The sequence below is a fragment of the Pollachius pollachius genome, assembly GCF_949987615.1.
Source record: "Pollachius pollachius genome assembly, chromosome: 14".
NCBI lineage: Eukaryota > Metazoa > Chordata > Actinopteri > Gadiformes > Gadidae > Pollachius > Pollachius pollachius.
This window is the reverse complement of record NC_136947.1, coordinates 11,911,450-11,926,374: the sequence shown is the minus strand read 5'-3', so window position 1 is coordinate 11,926,374 and position 14,925 is coordinate 11,911,450. Positions and strand designations below refer to the sequence as shown.

The window sequence follows — 14,925 nt, the reverse complement described above, 5'->3', positions numbered from 1 at the left end:
CTGCATTCAGTGTTCCTCTTTATTTATTTACACAAATAGATAGCATTTCTTATTTACACTTAGAAAAAGAAAAAGTACATTATTTTATGTTGAAGGCAGGCATGCTGCGATTATTAGCAAGGTAAACGGTCACCATTCCTTCTCCACATCTTCAACGACATTGGAAAAAAATAACTGCATCATAGAGTAACATGCATCGATTACGAGTCTGTTAGTATGAATGGATTGGTATCAGTGTTGCATGTCTGTCGTTTTCTCAGTCTTCATGGCGTCTTGAAGCGTCTCTGTACCGACCGTGTACATCTGGAGTCGGTTCAGGGCGACCGTGTGGATGATCTGCAGGTCCTCCTCGTCCAGGTCCTTCATCAGCAGAAGCACCGCTTCCAGAGTATGCGTCTGGAACGGTTTTTAGTCAATAAAGATTGTTATTTATATGTTTTTAGGTAATTTGACAGTAGTAATGATTTGGTGAGGAACCATGCAGTTCCCATTGCAAACATAACCATTCCAAAACCTGTCTGGATTAAACCGGTCCTCACCTTTTTAAAAGGCAGTTTGGCTTCTTTCACCGGAGAGGAAAGAGACTCAAACTTGTCCCTGGCAAGAAGCTTCATTCCCAGTTGTTCCCTGATTTTACTACAAGATAAGGGTAACCAAGGTTGTTGTAAAATTAGAAAAGCGAAAGTAGTTTTTGCACAGTATTCTTAGCCAAACATGGGATATCCCTTCTGAAATGCTCCATCCAGACACGTGAAGAATATGTTTCTTACTTGGTTTCCTCCATGTTGTAATTGAGGGGGTCATTCTCGGTGTCCACGTCTGCCATCCCATTGGTGGATAGCTGGTCGTGGACCGTGCTCGGGGGTGTGGTAATGTCTTCCCCATGGGCGAGAGCCAATGCAACTTCCTCCTCTGTGACCACTGCATGAGACACGCCCACAAGGACACAGTACGGTAATATAGTATATCATTTTAATTGCACACTATTATATAACCTTTGGATGGGAAACGTCACCCTGCAAAGTTGTTTATTGTGACAAGACATTAGCTCTGTTGTGTCCCTAAGAAACAATGAAACATTTTCGGACATTGTTTGATTTTGCGAAAGTAGTGACATCACAACAGGAAGAGGTCCATCAAGTTCAAAAGGAACCAATCATCCCCCCATCATCCCCTTCAGTTTCCAGGGTTCCACTTTTCCTGTCAATCAAACACTGTTGTCGTTGGTGAAGCGGCTTCAAAGGCACATTTAAAAATCTCACCCTGGTTGTCTAGCTTCTGCAGGCGGGGCAGGCAGCGGAGCACAGTGAGTCTGTATTTGCTAGCCTCCGGTCCACAGCAGGGATTCTCCGCCAGCCACAGCACTTTGAGGCGGGACAGGGAGCGGAGGTGACACAGTTCGGAGAGGGACTGGATGGAGTTCCTCCTCAGGTAGAGCTCACACAGAGAGTGGCATCCCGCGAGAGGGGAGAGCGACGTGATGCTGTTGACACTACAGAGAGGGGAGAGCCTGAGGTCATCAAACCCTCAGAGAGTATGTGGGTGTGTGTGGGTTAAAATATTTATTGAAGCCAACTAACCTGAGAGTCAGCACATCAATATTGGGTATTTGGGAAAATATAGAAATCTGACAGAAGAGCAACAAAGAGTCCTTAAGTATGCATCGCAGAGCATTAAAATATATAAAAAAGTAAATCGGGTCTTTTGGATTCGAACAATGCAGAATAATACAAGGCGAATAAAGCAAAACAAAGTGCTGGCTACTCACATCTGATAGACTGCATCCCCTGTGAAGAAAATAGTTCGGACAGTTTATATCAATCTACCCAAGCAAATACATCAGAAATATTGCAGCAGAGTAAGAGAGAGGCATACGTTGTAAAATATTAGTTTACCAGCAGTTAAGTTTCCTCACGCTGTCCAAGTCAGAGGCCTTAGCTTTAGCAAGAACCAGTTTTCTTGTAAGCTTCATATTGTATCATGGAGATACTTTGACTGCAGATAAGATTATCAATGTAGTATATTTTTACCTGTGAGTTTTAAACAGAGTACTTCACTCTGCATTATGTAAGAATATAGGTTATGCGCACTGCAACAACAAACTGCACTGCTATCTAGCAGCAAGGATGTTGTCGTACATAAAATGACAGTGCGCAGGTGCGTGTCCAGGGCTGAAGCGTCCTTGGTTACCGGAGGAGACCACAAGCCAAATCAACTATGGCTTTCTGCTCCCTGGCAATTATGTTATTTTGATAAATCAAACCTTGACTTGACAGTAGCAACGCGGTTGTTTTGAGGTTGTCCATTGTTCGATGAGACCTCGAAATCCCTCATTTACTATGACCATGTGGAACTCCATCTCCCACAATGCAGTGTTTTCAACGGGGTAAATTGCGCCTGCGTGGTAGGCAATCCCTCTTTGGACCTCCGTCTCCGCTGATACAATGGTGAGCCCTGAAAGTCCCTTCACAATCTATGTGAATCTGACATATTGTGATCTTTAAAGGAAATTCACACATATTCTAAGGCCTCATATATTCATTTTAAACTATCCCCGAGTGCAATTTGTGTTGATTTGAACTGTGGCGCTGAGAAAATCCAAGTTAATTCCCACTCATAGCTAGCAATGGCTTCCTACAGCACTGAGCTAGCCAGGCCCAAGCCATCCGAGTCTATAACGTTAGCGTGTTGTCGGCCGAGTTTAACTACTTTCCTAACTATATATAAGGGAATGTGACCATGTAGTGGACTACTTGTATGGGTAACTTGTGTCACATGCTGTTATCGTTAGTTAGTGACAACTTCGCGTGCTTGTATAGCGGCTTGCCGGTAGCAGGCGCATGTATCGCTAGCAAGTAACAAGTAAATGGTATCCTAACATGTGTTTTTCCATATCTTGTTCAGGCCAAGCGCACCAAGAAGGTGGGGATCGTTGGTAAATACGGCACGCGTTATGGCGCGTCGCTGAGGAAGATGGTCAAGAAGATCGAGATCAGCCAGCACGCTAAATATACCTGCTCCTTCTGCGGCAAGGTGTGTTCAGTAAAGGAACTTGCAAATTATGATTAACGCTCCTTGAAGCATGCAATGCGTTTCATTCGAACGTCAATGTCATACCATCAAACAGTAGTACTGTAAGAGGGTCTGCTGTCTGTTTGCAGACCAAGATGAAGAGGAGGGCAGTCGGTATCTGGCATTGCGGATCCTGCATGAAGACCGTGGCTGGAGGAGCCTGGACATACAAGTAGGTCTTCGCTATCATCTCATCCAATAGCTCTTGCAGCATGTCTATTATACTATAGGATGTGGTGTTCTGGTTAGCAGTCAAGTACTGTCAATCTCCAAAACTTCATAGCACTGATGTGGAAACCCTTAATTTGGCATGGCTTCAACTTGTGAATCTTCTGATGTTTTGATTTGGTTAAAGATTTAAAGTTGACTTAGCAGCCAGGTACTTGGATTGCTAGTGAATGTGTAGTTTGGTTCTGGTTCGTACATGGTGGATAAGAGATGTGATGTACATACTTCTGTTATGGAGAAGTACTGTATATTGTTGTAGTATGAAGGAATATGATAGTCAAAGCTGCAGATATGGGCATCCAACAGTGGTCAATACTGTCCAGAATGTTCTCAAAAAGCCAGAGGCTTCAGTAGATGCAGTCAACCGTTCTGATGAATGTTCATATGACATTGTAACTATTTAAACTAATTAGCAAGTCATTAATTAATATGTTCAAGTCTGTTCTGACAGTTGACTGGTTCTGGACTTGTTTTACAGTAAGCGCTTCTAGCGGTGATGCCTGTTCATTTATGTTTGGTGTTCTGTTTGGTGGGATAGGTTAAGTTAAGATGCAGCATCGGGAGATGTTCATATTGGTATGATATGGTAAATTGGTGTCCTGAGAGCATAGTCCAGAAGCAACTACCTTCTGTTGGATCGGTCTTGACATAGTGGACTGGAATACAACTCTTAAGAGAAATTCAGTGGATGGGTGTTCTTTTGGTTTCATTTTTTTATGCTTGAGAAACTTTGTAGTTCAGAGAAGTTACAAAGTGCTGGACTATTTTTAGAGGGATATCTGAAATGCTGGCTATTCACTAATCAAATTTTTGTTTTATTCCTCAGCACGACTTCTGCCGTTACGGTAAAGTCGGCCATCAGGAGACTGAAGGAGTTGAAGGACCAGTAAACCAGTCAACATTGCTGGTGGATTGGGGACTTTTGTATGGTGTGTCCGTCCTGGATAATGCTACAACATCCCAAAATAAAGCAGTCTGGTGCGGAATCTTGTGTTTCTGTGATTATTGTTAATCGCTCTCGTTATAGCAGTCTGCAATGCAGTGTTGTCAGGGTCTAATGCTCCTGGGTTTAGCGTAAATGTCTCAATTGTTGGGTTAAAAATGCTGTCCTACCCTTCCGGCACAGAATTATGTGTTCATCTTACTGATGAGAAGAAGTTTGTCAGGAAAATGTGTTTATTTGGTGCCAGTCAACTGGTTCTAAATTTGATCGGCTACACCGCCTCATGGACTACTGGAATAGCACCACGACTGGAAAGCTGCACCTTTTCATTTGAGGGGTTTAAAGAAGAATCCAACCTCACCCCTTGTTGACGGGGTTGAATTAAATGACTCAAGGTCAAAGCGTGATATGCATGCACTGAAAAGGATGTGCTGCAGGCCTGTACCTCTGCCTATTACATTTGTATTATGGGTGTATGCGGGGGGCAGGTAGATCTGCCCCCAATCGGAAATCCTTTTTTATTAAGGGAAGGGTCACGTCTCTCTGGCTGACCATCAAGAGAGAAATGGAATTTGAACTCTTTAAGATCAGAATGGTTTCATAACCTGTCAAGTGTACTGTAGTCGGCCAACTCGTTTACAATGCTTGTATTTTCTTCTAACAAACTTCTTACCTGCACTTCGATTTTGCCTCTTTGACAACGTTATTGCACTCGAACCTAACCATTCCTGGAAGGATGAATTCAGATGTCCTTGAGGACATAACATACTTGAACTGTACATCGGTGTAAAAGTGAAAAAAAAATTTGGAGGGTATCCTTTATTTTGAACATTCAGCTTCTAGCCAATAGAGGGCGTACCTAGCCCTGTTACAGCTTGAACCGACGCTACTCCACTTCAGTAGTAACGCAAACATGGCGTCAAGTGTCTTCAGGACCGGGCTGTTTAACCATAAAGTTGCAATCGTTACAGGCGGAGGGACCGGCATCGGTAAAGCAATCACAGCGGAACTACTCCAGCTTGGTAAGCAAAGCGGTGACGTAATGCATGGCTTTGAGTTTAATTTACGGACAAAATATAGAATGGAGAATTCACAGGACTGCAAGTTGATTCTAGTGAACTTTGCCCTAGCAAGGTTGCGATTGGCTACAAACGGAGACGTAGATGTCAGTTTAGCGTGCATAATCAAAACATTTAGAAAAAACATTCAGTTAACCTCGAATGTTCAAGTGGTTTAGTGACTACGTTAACGTGTGTGTGTGTGTGTGTGTGTGTGTGTGAAGGCTGTAATGTGGTCATCTCTAGTAGAAAATTGGAGCGGTTGGAGGCAGCAGCCGAAGAACTGAAGAAAAGCATCCCGACACAGAGTCCTGCTTCGGTCACTGCCGTACCATGCAACATCCGCAACGAGGACGAGGTAGAGACCGCTACACTTCAAAACATACAGATACAAATACCGGGATCAACGTTTCTGTCTACATGTCTATTTGTGTTTTCCCTGGTAGGTAAAGTCTCTGGTGTCGGCTGTACTGAAGCAGCATGGAAGGATAGACTATCTTGTTAACAACGGAGGAGGGCAGTTTAGCAGCCCTGTAGAGACTATGTCCGCCAAGGGATGGAAGGCCGTTATAGACACCAACCTGACCGGAACCTTCCACTGCTGTAAAGAAGGTGAGGGAGAGACAGACAAAAAGTGTGATAGTATCTTAAAGCTAGGGTGTCTTCAAACTCAATTCATACTTGTACCATTAGGTTTGTCGTGTGTGTATTTGTTTGGGGGCATTAGTGCTATGCTATTATCTCCACAGTTTACATGGCCTGGATGAAAGACAATGGAGGGGTCATCGTCAACATCATCGCCGACATGTGGAAGGGCTTCCCTGGAATGGCGTAAGCAATGCACACACTCCGGTTACTCAATGCCGCAACAACCCCCAGGCAACTGGCTCAGCTGCCTCTCCCAGGTCCTCATTCTGTGTACTTCTCCTGGTTGGTCAGTCACACAGGGGCGGCGCGGGCGGCGGTGGACAACCTCACGAAGAGCCTGGCCATCGAGTGGGCGCACTCCGGGGTCAGGGTGAACGCTGTGGCGCCTGTACGTATTTTGGGCATGTATACTGATTTGGTTGTTTAGCTCTGGACATAAGAGTATCATGAGTGACTTAAAAGGTGCTGTAGGTACGATTAAAGAGCTATCATTTGAGTGTACATTGTGAGTAATGGACTGTCACCGGTCAGCCGTTACTGAATAAGATGCTCAGTGAAGGTACGAGCATCCGCGTCGTATGAGCATTGGCACTTTTTTGACGCGTCAGGGCAAGTCTCCCTGATCGGTTAGGCAACACTTTTCAACGGCGGAGAAACCTAGAGAGGGATGGGAGTTTGTTTTGTGGGTTTGTTTCAAAATCGAGCTCCCTTCCGCTCTTTTGTACTCTTTTGTACTCTACGCTTTTCAGCCATAGCATCGTACCTACCGCACCTTTTACATTTCAGGCACGTCTTTATAGAGTCCCAATCATGCATAACCTTTCTGCTGGAAAAGGAACACCCCATCGACTGCACTATTCTGCACCATGCTGTCATGACAGCCCGGCGTGCAGTTGTGTGTGACATAGGGATGGATGGAAAACACTCACGCTCTCAGCAACCTAGTTATAATGCAACACCTAGTTTAGTTATTGTGGAATTTCTCTACTGGACCTTCATTTGAGTGATCTGTCAATCTTGTCATGTCACTGTCTTTTATATTTTGGGATGTAGGGGACCATATTTTCCAAGACGGCGATGGAGAACTACAAGGTCTATGGACCAAGTCTTTTTAAGATGTCTGTCCCCTTCATCCCTGCAAAGCGGCTCGGAGTACCAGAAGAAGTGTGCACTTCTCTGTTACATTTAATCACACGTGCACGCACACACGTTGTATTTTGTATCTGTTGTATTGTATTTGTTTTCACTAACGTCCCATAACAAATTCCTAGTATATGCAAACTTACCTTACCTTAAAACACATTCTGATGGAAAGATATACATACACGTTGTAGCTGAATTAATAATAGAAAGTCTTTGGTTCATGAGATATAGGTCAGACAGATTCATTGTTGTGTGTTCCCCATTCAGATCTCCCCGGCCGTGTGCTTCCTTCTCTCCCCCGCTGCCTCATTCATCTCTGGGGACACTCTGAGAGTGGACGCGGGCCAAAGCCTTTACCGCTCCATGTGGGAGATACCTGGTCTGTACACGCCTGAATCGGTTCAGTATCAGCACACATACCACCTGCCTGACAGATAATACCATGTTTGTGTGTCTTTCCATTTTTCAACAACAAATTTCCCTCATCTTACTTTTTTTTCATTCCCCCCCCCCCCCCCCCCCCCCCCCCCCCCCCCAAATCTCTCTTTCCAGATCACAGTGCATGGCCCGATGCTCCAGAGGGGGAGAACTGGGGGGCTCTCTGCAACCTGCTAAAGCCTCCTAAAAGCAAACTCTAACTCACTGACCCCTCATTCCATGGGCCCTCATTTGGTGGATAATCACCATACCAGTTGGTGCAGTGCACTGGGTAGACCTTGTATGTTAATCTTCCGCACCATACATCTGAGTGGACACTTCCACTTGTGATGTCCCTAATGGGTACCGATCAACATTGTGGTAAAACATGTTATTAATATAACTTGAAATCAGCAGAGCAGAGCGGAAGAAGTCCACCATGGTGGACCTGAAGGGAGAGATGGCAACTCGCATGCACAATTGTAATATATTTCATTTATACGTTTTGTATGTAATGTAGACTGTAATCAATGATTACAATTCAATAAAAGTTTGAAAATATATTTTAAAGCTGCACAGTTCAGTTTATGCAATGACTTTTTACAACCGCGAAATGAAAATTGTAACTACCTTCTTGCCGTAGTTCTCCCGTAAAGCATAGTCCATGGTCGTACGTTGTCGTAGATATTATTCTCTCCATCAGAGGTCACAACAAATCGTTCAGGTAAACAATGGATTAAAACTCAAGATTGAATGCCAGGTTTAAACTTATTCGGAGGGCTTTACTCCTATCAATATGTATCCTCTTAATTGTGCCATGTTGTGTAAATAATAACTCGGAAAAAGGACAAGTCCGCCAACGTTATCATGCTATGGGTCTTAGCATCTATCATCGTCAAATATTTGGGCTTCTCATATTCTACATCCAGTATGCATAGCGCCCATATTCTAGTTAATTCTTAATGCAATGTTAATATGCGTTCTTATTACTGATGCACGGCAAGCGCAATGTTTGCATCCCATCGCAGAGCTTACTCTGTGCTTCCTCATTTAACATGGGGAACGTTACTGAGTACTCCACATAAATCTGCTTCAGAACAATTTTATAATGAAGCTGTTATATGTGTGTCTTTGTTTGTGTCTGTGGGGTAATTAGCATGGGAGGTGACCACGGCCATAACAAGATGTCCATGCCGGACTGGCGTCAGTGGAAGACCGACGGGACGCCCCTGGAGTTCACGCAGCAGAGGCTCGCTGCCAGGGGGCTGAAGGATCCCTGGGCACGGTCAGTATGGAGGTCAAGATAAAAACGTGTTTCAACAATGGCTTGGTTTGCCGAAGCGTTGCTTACAGTTAGTTGCCTTGTTGTCCTCTCCACAGTAACGAAGCATGGAGGTACTCCGGGGGCTTCGCTCGTGCGGTGACCCTGTCGGAAGTTCTGCTGAGAGGATTCAAGTGGGGCTTCGCTGCTTTTACTGTGGCTCTGGCCGTTGAATACGCGCTTTCCCCACCAAAGAAGAGTGACCACTGATCTCTGGTGTCGGATTAGAATGGCTAATGATAATGTTTATTCTCTCTGTAAATTAAATACCCTTTCTTTGCCCTTTAATGGTTACAGTTGTTATTTTGTGAGCACACATATAACTGCACACACACGTTTGTTTGAATTTTGTATTTGAGTGTAGAGCAATAGTTGACAAAGGTTCAATGTTAAGTTTCTATTCAAGTAGTTAGGCAGAATGTAATCTCTGCTTTTATCAAAATGTGTTCAGTGAGCTTCTTGTTATCAATTGATGAAGAGCTTATGACAAGAAGGAACAAATCTAGTCAAAACAGCAGCAATTAAGATTATAGATCTATCTAGTCATCAATACAAACATAGACATTGAATTGATCAGAAAAAATTATAATTAATAATACTATAATTAATATAGTATTTGTAAATAACAAAACATGTCTGCTACCCATTTATACATGTTATATAAAACTTTTTACCTTTTTAGGTGCTGAAGTAACATTTAAGGGCTATTATATGGGTGTTATTTATTACAAACGGCATGGGCAAAATTCAGCGATTAGTATGTGGAAGTGAGTGTATCCATTTCTATTTGACTGGCCTGAGCCAGTTAAGAAAAGACCACTCAACGCAAATATCTGACCAATCAGGGCATCTCTTCCATAATTAGTTTTGGGGAAGCAACTTGACTGTCAATCAGGTGTGAAATGCAAGACATCTTAATGGCGAAGAAACAAAGGGAAGGAAGAGACTTGCGCTTCTACTCTTTTCTGTTCTCTCTTTACAATTCCTGAATTCAACATACAGCAGGTTTACGTAGTGAAATCCATGTATTTCTTTTTTTCATCTTCTGATCATTCCTGCTTTTTTTTTCTCATCACTCTTCTAAGGCATAAAGAAATGCATTTAAATGTTAATATGATGACAAGCATCACTACTGTCACCAGAAACGTAATCACATCCAAGCTGTGATACTGGAACCAGTTGAAGTCATGGGCAGCAGGCCTGAGATGGCGAGCGCCTTTGTGTCTCATCACGTATTCTGTCCAGTAGACGGACAGGGCCAAGGGGTCCATAGGACGATCTTTATGGACCGCTGAGAGCTTCTTTAGATTATCCTTGTACCTGAGCAAACACGGCATGGATGGATTAGTCCTACCTGTAGGCTATGTTTTATCAACGAATCAAAACTGTATACGTAGACATACAGTTACTGCTACAAAGAAATTAGACTTTGGTAAGTAACACATTGGTAATGTTTTTGGCAGTCATGGTTCATAACAATGTCCATCAACCAATAGATGCTCACCTGGTGTTGTTGATGACCTCATCCAGTCCGTTCAGGAGGTCATCCACAGCGACGGTGGTGATGTCCAGGACCACGCCGGCTCCCCTGCTTGCCATGCGCTGGGCGTTGTCAGGCTGGTCCCCTCCCAGCGGCACCATCACCATGGGAACCGCGTGACACAGGCCCTCATAGATACCGTGAGAGCCACTATGTGTGATGAAAGCGCGGGCCCCAGGGTGCGCTAATGGAAACATACATATGAAGATATGTATGACATAAAAAAAACATTCAGGTGTCAAGCTATTATAGGAAGGCAAACCATTTGATGGACGTATGGGATATTACACAGGTGAACATCAGAGCGTTAACCCCAAAATATCTACCTAACAGGTCATTCTGTGGCACCCACTTCATAATCTTCACGTTTTCTGGGAGATTATCAGGGACTGGACCAGTGTACCGCCATATCACCTATTAACCAAAAGTCCACGGTTATTTGACTTGGATTGCTGACATAGTGATGCTGTTCTGGACGGGCCCCTTGGTGTCCCTAGGGCTATTATCCACAACTTTTCCCAAGGCTCAAGCTGAGGCTCGATCACTCAAGCTTTGAGTAACAGATGATCTGATCAATCACAGCATAAAGTTATTTGTTATATGTTTGTTATATGTGGCCATTCCATTGTGTGATATGTACATTTCTGACAAAGTTGTAGTATATCTAAAACATGAAAGGTACACTGGTGTATACCTGATCCCCAAGACAAATCGATTAAGGCTTTTATTGAGTATATGAGAATTGAAACAGCATGATAAATTGAGATGGAATTAAAAAATTTAGCAATTTAGCAGGAACACTTTTGGAATGCAGCACTAAGCCTCCTACCTTTTGTGGGATTCTTCTGAAAGCTTCTATAAAGACAGCGGTTATCTCCTCTGGCAGACTTGACACCATGCTGCCAAGGGTGAAAACTACAAACCCATGTTCTGCAGAAACCCACGGCTCCATTTCCTGCACACAACCAAACACAAGTGCATTAACTCCCTGCAGTGTAACAAATACATCATGTAGTGAAGCCCTTTGTAGCCGTCGTTTTGGACACCGATGCACACCTCCAGGACCCTAGGGTCTTACCTCCGGCAGGCGGCTCTTCACATCACAATTGATCCCGCCCACCAGCACCACGTTGGGCATCAACGGACGAGGGTACTCCAATGAAAAGTCAATCCTGTACAGAAAAATACCCACTAGTTCACTGCCCACGAGAGAGCACTTTACATAATGAACATAGTACCATAATCTCTGCAGTCATTACCTCTGCAACCAGATATCAGCCTCAGAAACGACCTCAGCTATTCCCACATCCTCTCCCAGGAATCGCTGGGCTATAGTGTCAAAGTGCCAGAACAGGAGTCGACACAGCAACGGCTCCCACGCACTCAGCTTCCACAAAAGATTAACACAAAAAAGGTAAATGCATAGAAAAATAGAATGTTGTATATTCTCCAGTTTAATCATCCATATAAACCTGAAGAAACAAAAAATGGTCACAAGAGAAATGCGTGTGTCCAACTGCGTGTGAAATGCGTGTGTTTGTATAAGGCAACTGCAGCCAGTCACAATTTACGGGAAAAGGACAAAACAAGTGATTTGTCTATTTGTCTAAAGAAGAGTGGTCAGATGACAGACTCACCAAAGTGTTAATGACTCTCTGTTTAAAGGTCATTCGATCTGTAAATCCAGTTAACATGCGAGGGACGTAGGACGGAGGTGATGGGCAGGCCATGGACTGCCAGTCCAGCCCGCACGGTATCCCTCGCAGCAAATTGAGGGTGGGAAGTCCTGGTTGTTATTAATTAGCATATTGATGAGATATATCTATCCATACATACATACATACATACATACATACATACATACATACATACATACATACATACATACATACATACATACATACAAGTAAATAAACCAGATATTTAATCCAACGTTGGTTCTCTCACCAAGTTTTCTCGCTAGTAGAGAGCCGGTAGGCACCATAGGGTCCGTCAAGACAGCATCGAATCGCTGCAGGATAGACATGATGGGAGACAATACCATATGAAGGCAATGAAATCAAAAGAAATGTTTATCTTTCATACAGTATTGTCATATTCCATATTTATATTCATATCCAAGCAAAGTCTCTCTCTCTCTCTCTCTCTCTCTCTCTCTCTCTCTCTCTCTCTCTCTCTCTCTCTCTCTCTCTCTCTCTCTCTCTCTCTCTCTCTCTCTCACACACACACACACACACTCAAACACACCTGTTGCTGTAGCGTTGAAATCAAGCTGTCGTTGAACAGTAGGCTTTCTGCAGTCGAGTGAAGGATCTCCGTCAGTTTCTGAATCTGTGTAATTCTAACGTTTACCCTCTCCATTAAAGTTTGATGGGCGCTGCGCATCACCTCCGTGTTTATTGCCATCAATTCTTCGACATCCTTCTTCCCGTAGGGCACGGGATATGTCACGGTGTCGAAATGCTCCCCCGGACCCATCCGCATCGTGATCTCAGGCATCAAGACCGTCACTCGGTGACCACGACGACCGATTTCCTGGGCGATCGCCTTTATGCCAATCCAGTGGCTTCCGTCAAAAGGGACCACCAGCAGGTGACCGGAGAAGCCTGGGGAACTTCTTCCACTCTGAGGAGCGGTGGCAGAATCTTGGCTGATTTGCTCTCCGACTGTGCTAAGAACAGGAACATGCCGAGAATCTTTTGTGTCCCCCTTGGACTCTACGCCGATGCTCAACAGCTGGAATATAATCATAGTTTTATGCATGTTCATATTTTTACACCTCAGTCGTATCATTTTTCTATCAGTCTATATTTAGGCTTAGGCCTATTTATTAAACGCACTTTACGAATCCCCTTCAACTCTCCAAAAAGCGGAATCTGTTTAGTTCCATAGACTGAACCTATCCACAGCTTTAAGGTTCTTCCTGACTGACAAGTTTAGGGGTGGGTTACAGATTACAAATTCAGAGTCCTTCCCCTTAAAAATAACGATTGGATCTGGTAGGTATATCCACACAAATACAGAAAGAGGGTGAAATTAACGGATTACTTTAAGAACTCACACCAAGAATATTTATTTCATGTCAATTTATTAACTTTACATTTTACAAATAAATGTTTTACCTGATAAAAAACGACTTGACAGTATGTTTTTTATATATATTAAAGACATGAACAGTGGTGAAAATGCCACCAGGTAGACTACTTGGAACAACCCCAATAACTAATCAGCAATTAATGGTGGAATTCATGGGGCAATACTTGTTCAAAGTCAGAGTTAAAGTCAGCTTTATTGTCCATTCCAAAATATGTGCCAGACAAATAGAGGAATCGAAATTGCGTTTGTCTCTGACCCAGGGCCGTAGCACCAAATTCTGCCAACGTGTGCGGCTCCTACCACTAGGGGGTGGTAGAAAATTTGAAATATATAAATATATATATATATATATATATATATATATATATATATATATGCCTTGGGCCCCCCCCAAGCCTGTCCACCTTACACCCGCAGTCCGGCGGCCCTGACCCACGGTGCAATAAGGATAAAAGGATACATTTAGGTCAAATTAAATAAAATAAGTTATATTTACAATATATACATTCATAATAGTGCAAAATAATTAAGAATAGTGCAAAGGTGAGGCAAAACAAAACGGTAAGTATAAAATAAAGTAAAAAATGTAAATGGATTGAAATATGCAATATGAGGAACATTATGGGTTCGAAGTCCAGAGTTCTTGGGGGCAAATGGGAGGGGGTTTCAGAGTCCAGAGTCCAGAGTTCGTGGGGGCAGAGGGGAAGGGAGAGAGGGGAGAGAGGGGAGCTTCCCGATAACCTGGTGATAAAAAGCTGTCTACCAGTCAGGAGCCGGCCGGAGGCTGCGGTACCGTCTCCCAGATGGCAGGAGGCTGAAGAGGCTGTATGAGGGGTGGCTGGGGTCACCCACAAAGCTGGTTGCTTTGTGGGTGAGGCGGGATCGGTAAATGTCCAGGAGGGAGGGGAGTGGGACACAGATGATCCACTCAGCAGCCTCCACTAGCCTCCACGTTGGAAGCAGTGCAGCTCCCATACAGGGCCGGCGATTGCTTTAGGTGAACTAGGCGATTGCCTAGGGCGACCACACAGTGATGCAGCTGGTCAGGATGCTCTCGATGGTGCCTCTGTAGAAGGTGCACATGATGGATTGGGGGGCTTTTGGTCTCTTCAGCTTGCGGAGGAAGTAGAGGCTGCCGCTGGAAGCTTTTATTGAATGAATAAGTCAACCACCACGCACAGCATTATGGGCTTCAGCATAACATAACAAAGACACTAGGTGTCGCTCGGTGCTCAATACTCAACATCCATAACATCTTCCTTCCTTTAGATTAATGTTCTGTCATTAAACACTTCAAACTCTTCACTTCTCAATCACCATTGCAGGCTGTTATAACATAACATAACTCTATCAACAACTCCTTGTTATTATAGTATCACATTCGAACAAAGGCTGTAATAACATAACATAACTATATCAACAACTTTTATTTTTTTTTACAATGAAGGAACAGATCAAA

At 43.6% G+C, this 14,925-nt stretch overlaps 5 protein-coding genes across 5 annotated transcripts; 3 read left to right on the top strand and 2 right to left on the bottom strand.

The window, feature by feature from the left end:
* Positions 1 to 222: 222 nt before the first annotated feature.
* Positions 223 to 2,106, bottom strand: cfap410 (cilia and flagella associated protein 410). The gene is made up of 7 exons (XM_079751550.1): positions 1,896 to 2,106; positions 1,769 to 1,787; positions 1,581 to 1,627; positions 1,263 to 1,492; positions 771 to 921; positions 540 to 636; positions 223 to 396 (listed from the first exon to the last, which is right to left on the bottom strand). Exons 1-7 carry the CDS (start codon positions 1,970 to 1,972, stop codon positions 232 to 234), a joined length of 786 nt encoding a protein of 261 aa, XP_079607676.1. The 5' UTR covers positions 1,973 to 2,106; the 3' UTR covers positions 223 to 231.
* A 227-nt stretch (positions 2,107 to 2,333) lies between these two features.
* rpl37a (ribosomal protein L37a) lies at positions 2,334 to 4,286 on the top strand. Its single transcript, XM_079750949.1, has 4 exons — positions 2,334 to 2,447; positions 2,905 to 3,033; positions 3,162 to 3,244; positions 4,127 to 4,286. Exons 1-4 carry the CDS (start codon positions 2,445 to 2,447, stop codon positions 4,188 to 4,190), a joined length of 279 nt encoding a protein of 92 aa, XP_079607075.1. The 5' UTR covers positions 2,334 to 2,444; the 3' UTR covers positions 4,191 to 4,286.
* Positions 4,287 to 5,155: 869 nt separating this feature from the next.
* Positions 5,156 to 8,087, top strand: pecr (peroxisomal trans-2-enoyl-CoA reductase). The gene is made up of 8 exons (XM_079750307.1): positions 5,156 to 5,265; positions 5,526 to 5,659; positions 5,748 to 5,913; positions 6,051 to 6,132; positions 6,241 to 6,337; positions 7,003 to 7,113; positions 7,360 to 7,471; positions 7,645 to 8,087. The coding sequence occupies exons 1-8, from the start codon at positions 5,157 to 5,159 to the stop codon at positions 7,728 to 7,730; spliced, it is 897 nt and encodes a 298-aa protein (XP_079606433.1). The 5' UTR covers position 5,156; the 3' UTR covers positions 7,731 to 8,087.
* Positions 8,088 to 8,134: 47 nt separating this feature from the next.
* Positions 8,135 to 9,118, top strand: ndufb3 (NADH:ubiquinone oxidoreductase subunit B3). Its single transcript, XM_079750309.1, has 3 exons — positions 8,135 to 8,233; positions 8,666 to 8,794; positions 8,890 to 9,118. The coding sequence occupies exons 2-3, from the start codon at positions 8,667 to 8,669 to the stop codon at positions 9,038 to 9,040; spliced, it is 279 nt and encodes a 92-aa protein (XP_079606435.1). The 5' UTR covers positions 8,135 to 8,233; position 8,666; the 3' UTR covers positions 9,041 to 9,118.
* Positions 9,119 to 9,286: 168 nt separating this feature from the next.
* On the bottom strand, positions 9,287 to 13,263 carry LOC307086130 (UDP-glucuronosyltransferase 1A5-like). The gene is made up of 9 exons (XM_079751190.1): positions 12,618 to 13,263; positions 12,318 to 12,381; positions 12,008 to 12,156; positions 11,630 to 11,757; positions 11,449 to 11,542; positions 11,200 to 11,325; positions 10,697 to 10,784; positions 10,335 to 10,554; positions 9,287 to 10,150 (listed from the first exon to the last, which is right to left on the bottom strand). Exons 1-9 carry the CDS (start codon positions 13,161 to 13,163, stop codon positions 9,880 to 9,882), a joined length of 1,686 nt encoding a protein of 561 aa, XP_079607316.1. The 5' UTR covers positions 13,164 to 13,263; the 3' UTR covers positions 9,287 to 9,879.
* Positions 13,264 to 14,925: the final 1,662 nt, after the last annotated feature.